This window comes from Strongylocentrotus purpuratus, unplaced genomic scaffold, assembly GCF_000002235.5.
Source record: "Strongylocentrotus purpuratus isolate Spur 01 unplaced genomic scaffold, Spur_5.0 spur5_scaffold_12, whole genome shotgun sequence".
NCBI lineage: Eukaryota > Metazoa > Echinodermata > Echinoidea > Camarodonta > Strongylocentrotidae > Strongylocentrotus > Strongylocentrotus purpuratus.
Genome location: NW_022145597.1, coordinates 26,665,781 through 26,679,013, shown reverse-complemented (window position 1 = coordinate 26,679,013; position 13,233 = coordinate 26,665,781). Strand labels below are relative to the sequence as shown.

The window sequence follows — 13,233 nt, the reverse complement described above, 5'->3', positions numbered from 1 at the left end:
AAGGCAATGCGTATAATTTTGTTTTCAATGATATTTTATTTTCTCCATGGAGGCATTTTTCCAAAAGACCAGAACAAGAGATGGCGGTATTATTTAATTATTTGTAAGCGTTTCTAAAAGCATTTCAAATAGCCCCGATTTGGAAATCGGGGCTATCTCCGATTTACCCCTTATTGGCAGGTGTGTTACAAGAGCACACACACACACTCACACACACGCGCGCACCCTCACACACACACACACACACACACCCACACACAGGTAATATACCATTGATATTGAGCCAAAATCTGTATACCGCCAACTCGCTCTCTCTCTCAAGCTCTCACCCCATTCCGCCACTCGAAAACCTTTCCTTTATCCAGCCTCTTGTTTTCTTACCTTTCCCCACGCCCCCACATCTCTCTCTCTCTCTCTCTCTCTCTCTCTCTCTCTCTCTCTCTCTCTTTGTCCTTTCATAATATATATCCATTACTTCATCTTTCATTATTTACTCTCTTTAACAGCTCCGCTCTTCGGTCTATATATATACATACAGATGAATATATATATATACGTATACACACACACACACACACACACACACATGCGCGCGCGCGCGCACATTTGATTCACCATCGATATTGAGCTAAAATCTGTATTCCAACAACTCGCTGTCTCTTCCAAGCTCTCAAACTACTCCGGCACTGGAAACCTTTTCCTTTATCCAGCCTTTTGTACTCATACGTTTCCTCACTCCCCCACTTTATCTCCCTATCTCTCTTCTTATGTATCCATTACTTTATGTTTCATTATCTCCTCTCTTCAGCAGCTCCTCACGGTCTTGCCATCTATCTCTTTCTTCCTTTATCGTTTACTACTTCTCCTTCTCACTCGCCTCATTTAAATTTTGGCCATTTACCTATTCTTTAGCTCTCTGGCCCTTTGTTTGATGAGATCTTTAACTTATTTAAGGTTAAAATTTAAGATTAAAAGTTAGTTTATGTTTGCCTTTCGTGGACGTGATCGTAGACCTAGGGACAAGTTGAATTCTGAGTAAACGGAACATTACGTTTATCAGTTTGGTAGATCTGTTCTACGCAGAAGTTCTCCCAAGCATAATTAATGGGTAGAGTAAGGTTAGTGCCAAGCTAATGTCGCATAATCGCAGGGGAATTTATTTACCATGGGGTTGGCGGCTCTAACGTTGTTATTGGCTTTTCTGTTTCGATTTCTTGGATGCGATCAAAGCCAGCTCGAAAAAACAGCTTCTCTTCCGAAAAAAATGTTTGATGAAACAGCCCAAATACCTATTGCATTGTTTTGTAACTCACTGCAAGACCACATATGTTTTACAAAGGCAAGCTCTACAAGTTAAATAGGGTTCAATTGAAATTTTATTCGGTAAAGAATTCGATATTTTAATGGCACTTTTAGAATGTGTTTTATGACTTTAAATACCAATAATACACGTCGTTCTTGTATTTCTATCCAATACAATTAAAAATCATATTACATTCTTTTTGAGGTTATCATCTGCAAGGCGAAAGAAAATGTGACGTTGTTACACACAATTGAGTCTCCAATACGCACTTCAGGAATAATTAGAAGTAGATGATGATTTGAAAAAGGAATCAAACGCAATTATGTGTTATCTGTTACACACTTTTTTTTTTTATCTCTGCTTTAGGGGCCCGGCCAGCGTCACCACCTGAAAATCAAACACCAGAGCAGAAAATTTGTAATACTAAAAAACGTCGAAAACTAAGTCAAATATCACTAAATTGCAAAACATATCGATAAAGATACCATGATCGCCACAACTGGTGTTTTCGAAAAACCAATGTGAAGGCAATACCCCCCCCCCCCCCACCCGAGGACAATTCCCCCCGATACAACCTGCATTAGTTAAAACCAACTTATTTTCAGGGTGGATATTCGACAGGAAGTCATTTCCGGGCCGGGGGGGGGGGGAATTTTCCTCCGGGGGTCTTTTGCAGGGATGGCGTAATTGTCACCTTGGGTTATTGACCAAATGGGTAATATTTACACCATTATGATTATTACTATTATTTTCATTATTTTGATTAGTATTAGGACTATTATAAGCATGATTATAATGTTTGTTATCATAATAAGAAGGAACAGCAGTATTGTTTTTATTATTATTAATGATAATTTTATTATCATTATTTGTGTAATTATTATTATTATTATTATTATTATTATTATTATCATTATTATTATTTCAATGACTACAATTATAATTGAATAATCCATGCAGTCTACACTCCCATAAAATAGATTCGTAGGCTAATTGGAACTGCATGCAGGCACACGCATACTTTAGATTCATAAAACATACCGAGAATGAGAGAGAAAAGAGAAATAGGAATTGTACCCACCTAGACGTAGAGGAGCTTGTTGGGACTTCCACTTCCTGTGTTAGAAATCTTGTAGTTGGAAGTGTTTGCCAGCATATTTGAACTGGATCCGTAGCAAGCAAGGGCACCTATAACATATGACAGTCAATAAACAAACAGAAAATAATTTGAGTCATGCAAACATAGATTTCCGCTCCGTAGGCACAAAACATTAAATATGAACCATGTGTGTCAGGGAGCGTACTATAATCCATTTCGTAAGTACTATCTGCGCATGGGCAGATAAAGGTCATTTCTGATAAAATTGTAAAACCCATCAAGTTGAATAAGTGCTCATGTGATGTAATCATTATTCATGTGGTGCACCTGCGGTACTCTTTATGATACAACAGGGCAAACAAAAGCCTTTCATGAAGCACATACATGACTTTGGCATTGATTAATCTAAAATACACAAAGTGGGACTTCTCCATGAGTAAAAGATCTGTGGATATTTGGGGTCATTTTACCCATTTGCTAACTACAAAATGGTCTATTAGGCCCATTGCACACGATCTCTTTATCTTGCTCGATCAATGATATTCAAGAATATGAATTCATAGAAGATGTGCAGACGCAATCTGTAGCTCAGAGATGTGCTGGACAAGTGCAGCGTTCCGATTTTGTCCGAAAATCAACTTCGACAGAGCACTAGCATTTTAAACATAAATTGAATCAAAACATAGAATACTTTGACAATCAAGAGCAATTCAAGCATAATTTTAACATAATAAAACCAATAATTAACTGCAGATGTACGTGGGAAATTATCTCATTATATAGCATGGTCTTAGTAATGTGGTTGAGTTTGGAAACAAGAAATTAATTAAAATCCATGCATACCAGCAACGTGTGGGCAGGCCATGGAGGTTCCGCTGATTGTTTTGGTAGCACTGTTAGTAGTATACCAAGTGGAGGTGATGGAAGTACCAGGAGCAAAGATGTCTAGGCAGCTTCCGTAGTTGGAGAAGGAGGAACGCTTATCGTTGCTGTCCGTAGCTCCAACAGTGATCGCCTGCAATGTTACAGTGTTTTGTTCATTTAAGCTTTTATATCAATGAGAATAATGATGATAATGGCAATTAAAATAACAATAACGTTAACAAACAAAAATGTAAAACTTCGGTTCGATTCCATTCAATTTAAAATATTTAGTAAATAGAAAGTAATAGTCCGAGGACTAATTGCAAAATATTCACAATGTAAAAATGTTCATTTAATAGGATCATTGATTAATAAACAAAAGTTATTAAAGTACAGAATAATTACAAACCAAATCACAGTTCGGAAACAAAACGTTTATAGTTGTGCAAAATAGAAGTTAAAGACTATGTTGATGATACTATTACTACCATGATTACCACTACTACTAATAATAATAATCTTAATAGTTTTTTCATATAATAATGATGATAATAATGCTGCTGAAAATAACAGTAACCTAAATAATAATCACGATTTTGCTTATGCTATTCGTTTTTGTTTTTTGTTTCAGTTTCCGGCAATTAACATTGAGCTCACTAAGAATATCTGGAATTCAGCATAGTTTGAATAATCAGTTAGATGTTTGTTGTCATAAGGGTTTTCTTTACCAAGAAACATTTTACTTGGTGAAGATGTCCACAGCTTTCGATGCGGTAATTTTCTATTTTTCTGTCTTTTTGGCAACACAACTGAAACTGCTTTACCAACCCTATTCAATATTTTCTATTGAGTTCTGTCCGCGCGTTTGAAAAATTAAACTGAGTGAAGGAAATTGGAAAAGTTTAATAAACGGATGAAGTACATAAGATTGTTTATAGTGACATGTATAGAAAAGTAGAAAACACTGCAGACCTTTTTAGAACAACAATAATTCGTAATTGTTTACACATATCAAAAAGTCTAATACGAAAGAATAAATAAACTAAACAATGCTGATCTGTAAGGGCTAGCATGAATAAACGTTAAGACAATGGTTAGACTTACGGTAGAAGCACGAGCTGGAGAATAATTGCAAGCATTCGCGTTGTCATTACCAGCGGCCACGGCAGTTGGAACTCCTGCACTGACCATGTTCTTGACGGCGTTGTCCAGGGAAGTTGAAGCGCCTCCTCCAAGAGACATTGAGGCAATAAGATTCGAATTCCACCTTGCAGCATCTATTACATAATTGATCCCTGTGAAAAGGAATAAAACCCAATACATTAAGAAAAAAGAAAAAAAATACACGGGCGTAAAAAAACAACGAATATTAATGTTTTGACACGTTTGTTGTAAGCTTGGCGGATTCACTCCAGCCCCGCCCAAGTCGGTATTTTTCAAACATTTACCGAATGGATGAAACAATTTGTTATCATCCAGGATTAATCAGGAAAATGCCTGTCCTTCCAAATCTTAATAAAGATTAAAAAGAGGAGATGAAATATATATAGAAAAATCTTTCTATCGTCATATATATATATATATATACGTATTTTCTTCTTTGTCTCTTTCTGTTTACTGTTATGAGTATATATTCATGATTTTTGTGGAATTTTGTTGTTTTCAAACAGGGCCTTATGGAAGACCACCACTATTGGTAGAAATACAAATAATAATAATAATAATAAATGTAGTACAGAAATATATCTTATATTTTCGAAGTATTATCAGAGGTTCCAGAATAGGTTCCAGAATTGAGATATCGTTACTTCATGTTATATCACATTTTGCTGACAATATTGACGTGTGTTTTACCACTGATGACACCACTGTTGCTGCCAGAACCCACACAGTTCAGAACCTTGACTCCCCTGATTTGGACTGATTTGGCAACACCGTAGGTATTGGAGCCGACCGTTCCAGCGCAGTGAGTTCCATGTCCGTTGCAATCGGTCTGTTGTGCAAAGCAATTCGATTATGTTCAGGTCTATTTTTTTAATCCCACTTCTTGGGCAAATGTACATGAGTAAGGCTACAGCCCATGCCCTCACTGTGAAACTGCAATTATGTCACTTACTGCATAGGTGAGTGTAACGTCAGTTTTGAATCTAGCATTATGATATAACCTGTTTCGCTTGCAGAATTCCTATGCTAATAACAGAAAATACAATTGTCCAAACAAACATACTGCACAAAGAAATTCATTTTTTTTCCTACCCGAAACGTTAAATACTCAGCACCAAAGGAAGGCAATCGAAAATATATACACATGTTACTCACGTTATCTCCGCCAGCATAGTTTGCCACTTGCTGCGCACGACCACTGAAGTCATTGTGGGTCGCCCTAACGCCGGTGTCGATTACATAAACAGTTTTCCCACTCCCAGCTCCTGTGAGAGATATAAACAATTATCATAAACGTCATCATCATCATCCATCATTTTCAATAAAAATAAATACGAATAACAAGCCAAAAATTCTTAATAAAGACAATTAAATTGCCACCCTCCCTCACACAAACACCTCCACCCACCCACACACAAACTCACCCACCCACCCACCCCCACACAAAAACACTGCTTACTCAGTGGATGTCTGCTAAACATTTTCAACTCAAGAAAAATATACTTATTAAGTAAGTTTACCAGGCTGCCAAATAGAGTTACAATTTTAACAAGCTCACGGTGGAGAAGAAAACAAATCTTAATCAATCTTAAGCTACTCCCACTTTAAGAAATGTGATCCCAGCTTTCCCATTCTACTGGCTATTTTCTTTTCCTCATCCTTATACTTAAAAATGCTTTCTGTTTTTGTCTTTATCTTTTCTAAGATGTGCACATCTTTTCTAAGTGTGCACACACGCGCACTCACGCACATACACACACACACAATCAAACGAACGCATAATAAAAACATCTAGCGAGGCAATTCAAACGGTTTAGACTGTCAGTACCTTTTGAACTCCTTTGTAATGTCGTACCTCTGACGTTTCACACACGTTTTGGCCCGAATTCACAAAGCAAGGTTTGAGCTCAGACCAAGGTTTGAGCTCAAACCTCCTTTTGTTTCGCCAAACCTCCCTTTGTTATTTACAAACCAGGTTTGTAAATAACAAAAGGAGGTTTGGCGAAACAAAAGGAGGTTTGAGGTCAAACCTTGGTCTGAGCTCAAACCTTGCTTTGTGAATTCGGGCCTTTATGTTTGAAATATTCACCCCTAATGACTCTTTATGTTAAAGGATTGCGCTGTCTCTTACCGTTATGTGATGAATATTTGTTGTTCAGTGGAAGACTTCTTTGGTCGACACGATCCAGGCCCCATGTGACTTGAGCACGGTAGACACCATCTTGTTCAACATACTCAACGGCGGGAAGTCTGCGGACCTGGGTGAAGGATGCATATCATATACATTTGATAATATCGCTATATATTCCTTTGAAAAAGACTGCTGTCGGCGTAAAAATATTGCATTCATTTCAAAATGAAAACGGACAAGTATTTTTCCAATAATGTGAGGTCAAATTCGCACGAACCAACGGAAGGAGTATTTTTTCGACATGAAAATTGTTAGTAAGATTGACAAATTAGGATAATAGGGGTTTTCGATTAATAGGGAGCGTTTTTAATGCGCAAGATATGAGTTCCTTCCAATGAAACTGCATTCCCCAAACAATTCGTTTAATTTCACGTCTTTGCATAATAAGCAATTCATTAGAAATGCCTGCAAAATAAAAAAAAATTGGGTGAAATGTTATGTTTGTGTTCAATTCAACGATTATAACAGCTTGCCCAAAACTCTGGTATAATACCATTTTTAAAACTACACAGCGAAACGTTATTTTCTACAAGGTGCACTGCCAGCGGATGTTTTCAACATTCCTTCAAAAAAATTTATCTAAAACAAAACGATGAAAAGAAATTTAGAGGTTTGGTATCTTTTCTCTCCTGCAAAGTTTCCCATCGAGCGGTACCGGTGAATTTGCCCTCTATTATTGGAAGTATGCTAGTCCGTTTTAGGGCCATCCTGTCTAATGAAATACCTCCAGCCCAAAGGCAAAGTTACAATAAGCCCCCTCTAGATAAAAATATAAACAAGCATGTGATTCCCAGGGCAGCAGCCAACAATTTTTTATGTCTTGAGTATTTGAGAAGCTCGGTCCTGCTATTATTCTTGTGATTTAATAAAACTGTGTCTGTTTGCATGAAGTACATTGAGAACAAAAAGTGCCTCTAAATTTTAAATGTTATTGGAAAAAGCATTCATCCTCGAATCCTAACACTACAAAGAATGATCTTCAATTACTGACGGTAGGCCTTCTCTTCTCAATCCAGGAAAAGAAGAGTTTCATTTAAACCCGTGTCTCAATCCCCCTCTCTCCTCGATGCAGAAGCCCACACGAGAAGATAAACTGAAACCAAAACTAGGAAGGTGGCTATTACTTACAATATCGAGGATATCATCTTCGAGCTCGGCAGCGAATCCATATATGGCGTCTCTCATAATGTTACCAACCTTTCCGCCGGAGAGACGAACGGTAGCGGCCATTTCATCAACATCGAATTCTTCCTGCAATAGGAGTTGATAAGATGTTACATAGCCCTTTTTAAAAGCCTTACCCATTCCTACGTCGCTTAATTTCGTGTCAAGGTCAGTACTTTTTTTGAATTGCTGTTTGGAAAGGCACATCGAAAAAATATATTTCAAAGGGATTTGTTATGAAGAAAGCATTTTGCTTCATGTTTGCAATGATGTTGAGTCTCCTATACACGGGGCCTCCTTTACGTCCTATTTCGAGGGAATGGGATTTTTAACTGTAACCTAGCCTGTGTCTATGAAACAGGGGAACGCAGGATTCGGTCTTCTACATGGTTTGGATTCGAACCAACGACCTTTTGTTCAACAGACAGATGCTTTACCGATTGAGCCATCTCCTGGTATAATAAAGGACACATGCATATTCCGTTCTGTTATCGCTTGGTAAATTTAAATGCACACTACGTTGGAGCAATTTAATTGGTAACTTTCCCGATCAAAATATTGTTATTATTAATCTAATTTCTTAATATAGGTGGAGAATATCGAACGAAAGAAAAGGGACTTTGTCACTTGCCCCCAAAACACCATTCCATACTTATTATTGAGTGTAGAATTTATTAATATATGTATTTAAAAAACATAGTTTTCGTTCAAATAACAAGAGAGTAAATCGTTTAGTTTTGCAAATCTTGAAACAGTTGACTCATTATCGTCAGGTAATACTTGATAAGCAGCGAGATAATTAGAGAAGTCTGTTTACTTTGTAATGTCAAAGTCGTGATGTATTTATGAACAAAACAAAACTTTCTCTTGATCTCGGTTTCAGGATACTGGCGGTGACGTTAAAATTATTTACTAATACTTACATTCAGCTTGATGATGTACTTTCCTGGGATAGGCTCAGAGTTCTCCAACAGAGGGGCCAGTTCGGCAGTGGCAACAGCCACCAACAGAAGGGAAATGAAAAAACGCATCATGACTGGAAAAGAAAAGACACAAGAAGTAATGAATACCTGATTGAGAAATGTTTCTGAAATAATTTGATAACAGGCGGGAATTTTCTGAAAAAAATCTACACTATTTGTTGATGATATCTGAATGTCTAACCCTAGTTTGGATGTGCTGATCATTCGGACTCTTCCTTTGAAGGGTCAGAAAACATATTTTGCCCCGTGTATATGAACAACTTACCAGATTCTTGGCCTCGGACGAGTGATGATCTGGAAGAAAGCTTCGGTTGGTCTGCAGAGTGATGATCTAGTAGAGCACTGATCAGATCTGGTGATTGGCTAGGCATGATGAGCTGTATTTAAATCTTTTTAGAGCAACAGATGGAGCTTTCCCGAGGATCGCGTGATGCAACGAACTGGGCAAAGGTGAGAAAAACACGTGATCAAAATGCAACCCAATCAATAAATTGTATTTCTATTGTCTGTTCTTTAGTCTCATGAGTGTCAAAATGCAACCAAGCAAGATTTATCATTTATTTTGTCTCTCTTATTATCTTTACGAGTTAAAAGGCGTAGATGCATGTCTGAATTTGGGTATATACCTCCTTTCATGAGAACAATCTGATTAGAATGTATTTTCATTATTATCTGGTAGTTTTTAACGTTCGTGTTTTATTATTTTGTCGGATTTACGCCTTTAGGTACTTTTATAGCGTATTGTTTCATTGTAAAATGATAAATAACAGTTCTGGATATTGAAGATATTGTTAGATATGTGGTATATTTCTCGTCAGCTGTTGAAAGTTTAACTAAAGTAGGCTTAGTTGCTTCGCCTGCATTTTAAAACAGATCCAGGATGACTGCTGTATTAAAGATGGAGATTGAAACAAATCAAACCATATTGTTGTCACTTACTCTAGATATTAGTAAATAACGGTATTAGATATAAAGTATGTTTTACAGATACTTTGTCCCTTTTGCAGCAAACATCAAATTTTGTAGAACTTTGCAGGAATAATGAATATGTCTTCTATGTTCTTTCTGTGAAATTAACTCATTAGCAGTGTCCTAGTATTCAAATTATGCAAGGAAACCCGTTTACCATCTTGACTTCACTGTCATACACTATTGAGTGACTGACCGACTTTTTTTCTTTGGTAATAACATACATAAAATGAGCTGTAACAGGTACATGAGCACTTGTCTACATCAATAACCCACTACTTGTAATGGCCAAAATTAAACTGATTGAACCTTTGTGCAGCACAAAACGTACGACCATTTGGTAAAAGGGTTTGAAAATCAGACTATTACTTAGAAGATTGCAACCACTTAAGTCAATTCGACAACTAATGGTCGTTATTTTCCCACTCAAGGCCATTTTCAAGCCCTTTCGTTTTGACGGAAGATTAGTATTGTCTTTCAAAGCCCGTGGAATTTAACCTTTTCATTTTTTGGCTTGCAAACGGGACATAGTACCTTTATAGTATGCCTCATAATGCTGATGCTAGCTCTTATGGTTTGTAATCATTATTAATTCTTCATTGGTGATATCAATGAATATTGATCATGGGTTCAGCTTATTCATCTTTCGATGAAGCGCTGGAATACACACATCTTGAGAAACTTGAAGATAGAAGGATTCATCTTTGTCAGAAATTTGCCCAGGCCCCCACGAAATCTAGCAGTTTCGATAGTTGGCTACCCCTTTTGAGACAACAGGAAAGTTTCCGATCCTGAAGAAATAAAACCCACTACAGAAATGTATACTATTATCAAGATCTATTAGGAATAAATCATTGTCAAATTCATTCCATAAATTGGGGTAAAAAAATTATTCCACCTTATTGACCAACCATGTATAACCATAGAAGTAAAATTTCTTATTATTTATATTATTTGTCTAACTGAATATTTTCAGATTGTCAGCCTTTTATTCCCTCCCCATTTTGTCTTGTGCCAGTTATGTGTTGTGCCTATTTTTGATGTGCTGTAGCCTTTTAATATTTCTCATATTTTCCCTCTTTTCTCCTGTTTTGTCTAGTCTCCCAATTTTGTGTACACTTCTTGTTTCTTATACCATCTTTTTCTTAATGTATTCTTAGGTAGTCACAAATGTAAACTCCCATCATGTTTACATTTTTGTTTATTTATGTACCAACCAATTATTTGGTCCAGAGGGGACCCTAAAACTTATAAGCCCTGCTTTTACCAGGGTTGCCTCGTCTTTCTTTTGTTTCAATTTGTTTTTATCATTGCCATAAGTTTTTGTTGCATTTTAAAAGTGTAAAAGAAAGACGGATTAATATTTTATCTTATCTTATCATCTATTTGTACAATGTCAAAAAAAATGATGGATTGATTGACGCATTTTCTTGACTTTTGAGTAACTAAAAATTGTGATGCTGTTTTTTCCAATTATCTCATTTCGGTGATAGGAAAATTATAATTCAGAAATTATTTCTATCATATCTTGAGAACAGACAGATGTCACCGTTTGCTGGTTAGGGTTAACGCTTTATCGTGTTCGAGTTCCTTTCTGCACGTAGGCCCACGGTGACCAGACGTTCTGGAGATTTTAAAACTATTTCGACCATTTTGTCCAATGTCCCGTATTGAACCACAATCCTTCGTTCGCTCGCCAAATGTTAGAAACTTGAAACTCGTATTCGTGCAGCTGAAATTTTTAACGCCAAGATTCCAGTATCGATGAATCGTCCTCTTCAGGGATTCATTAATGAGAAAGCCAGATAAATTGTGAAGGTGGATTGTCGCCACCGCTGGGAATAGACCTACAGCGTCTCTCTCTCTAAAGACGAGATTACAAATAATTTCCTCATCTATTTTAATATAATAATAGGCATAAATTCGTGTACACGTTGATAAGTAGCTAAGAAGGTAATAGAGTACCAGAGAGAAGGCACAGAATCTGATGCACCTTGCTATCATTGATTAACCTATGTATGAAGAAACATTGGGAAAATATCTTACCAAATTAACTTCATAATTATCAATAGTGTATTTTCCAGAGTAGATTCAGGCAGTGGGTTGCCCAGGTATGTTATTCTAATCACAGTCTGATTAATTTTCTTACCATTTTGTCGGGTAATGATTGTGACAATATGGTTTTTTTCTGACAGAATTTTGTTTATATCTTCTCAGAATTGTATTGATCAGTCGATCAATCTCTATGATTTTTTAGATTGATCAAAAAAATTCTTAGGAGATATCAACTTAATCCATCAAGAATTTACCATATTGTCATAACTTTGTGGGCAAGAGTATATCTTATCAAAAACTGTTTTGTTTATAAAAATGACATTGTAATTATAACAAAGTTTGTTTGTGTTTTCGCTCGTCCGCTTAGCTCTCTCATTAATTTGCTACTAGTTTGAATATTTTTCCTTCTCCTGTGAAGTCAGGGCCTAGAAAAGTCCCTTATTTCAACATTCAAAAGATCGTCACCATGGCCTTCGTGCAATAACCAGTGAACTTTACCACACTAACCTTCTAACATACATCAAAACCATTCTCCAAGCAGTGACACCTGCCCATTCGCAAGATGCTCCTGATATGATATTTATTGTTGAAATGTTTTTAACTCCGAAATATTATCATCAAAATATATGTTATAGGTTATGGAGATATGGTTTGTCATATTTGCTCAAAGAATACAAGACACGTGAACTATCGGTTGTATAATACGTGCTCTATCCACAACTGCTCCACTGTCAATATTCTTAACTAATTGAATTCCGAATTTTATTCAAGCTTCGATCAAAAACTGTACTAAACCCCAATCTCTAAGACTAAACCTAACCGAAAATCCAATAAATAACCCTTATTCTAGCTGTACTTTTAACGAAATAAAGCCCAGAACAATGTTGTATCACTGATGCATTTCGTAGACACAATAACATAAAGAGATTAATTAGCATCTTCGCCAATAGATTTGACAAGGCTTCATGCATGGATCGGGAGCATATAGGTCTGAAATGGGATGAGGATAATGTTCACTTGTTGACTACTGGATTGTCAAAGTCCCATACAGTGTGTGCGGGCAAGCACTGAATCAAATGACCGGGGCAATAGTATATTTGTAAAACGTTTAGAGACATTTGTATTAAGCGATATTTAAAAATTAAATATTATTATTATTATTATTATTATTATTATTATTATTATACACACAGAGAAACAGAGGTTTAATTTTTACTCCCTATGGGGAGTAAGTGCTTGTCGCATAAGTGACTCCCCTCAGGGAGTACATTTACTCTCCAATGTAGGGAGTAAATGTACATGAAGGTGTAAATTTGCACCCCAAGGTTATGATTTTACTCCCTTTAAGGAGCGAAATTCGCACCCAATGGTGCTTAATTAACACCTTTTGGTTCCATTTTCATGAAAAATGGGTTCAAATTTACACCCGTGGGGTTGAACT

General features: G+C 36.5%; 1 protein-coding gene across 1 annotated transcript; it reads right to left on the bottom strand.

Moving 5' to 3' along the window:
- Window positions 1–1,358: 1,358 nt before the first annotated feature.
- LOC579754 (aqualysin-1) lies at window positions 1,359–9,154 on the bottom strand. Its single transcript, XM_779851.5, has 10 exons — window positions 9,034–9,154; window positions 8,709–8,821; window positions 7,750–7,872; window positions 6,562–6,688; window positions 5,586–5,695; window positions 5,121–5,259; window positions 4,371–4,561; window positions 3,246–3,417; window positions 2,385–2,491; window positions 1,359–1,690 (listed from the first exon to the last, which is right to left on the bottom strand). The coding sequence occupies exons 1-9, from the start codon at window positions 9,137–9,139 to the stop codon at window positions 2,385–2,387; spliced, it is 1,188 nt and encodes a 395-aa protein (XP_784944.3). The 5' UTR covers window positions 9,140–9,154; the 3' UTR covers window positions 1,359–1,690.
- Between the last annotated feature and the right edge of the window lie 4,079 nt (window positions 9,155–13,233).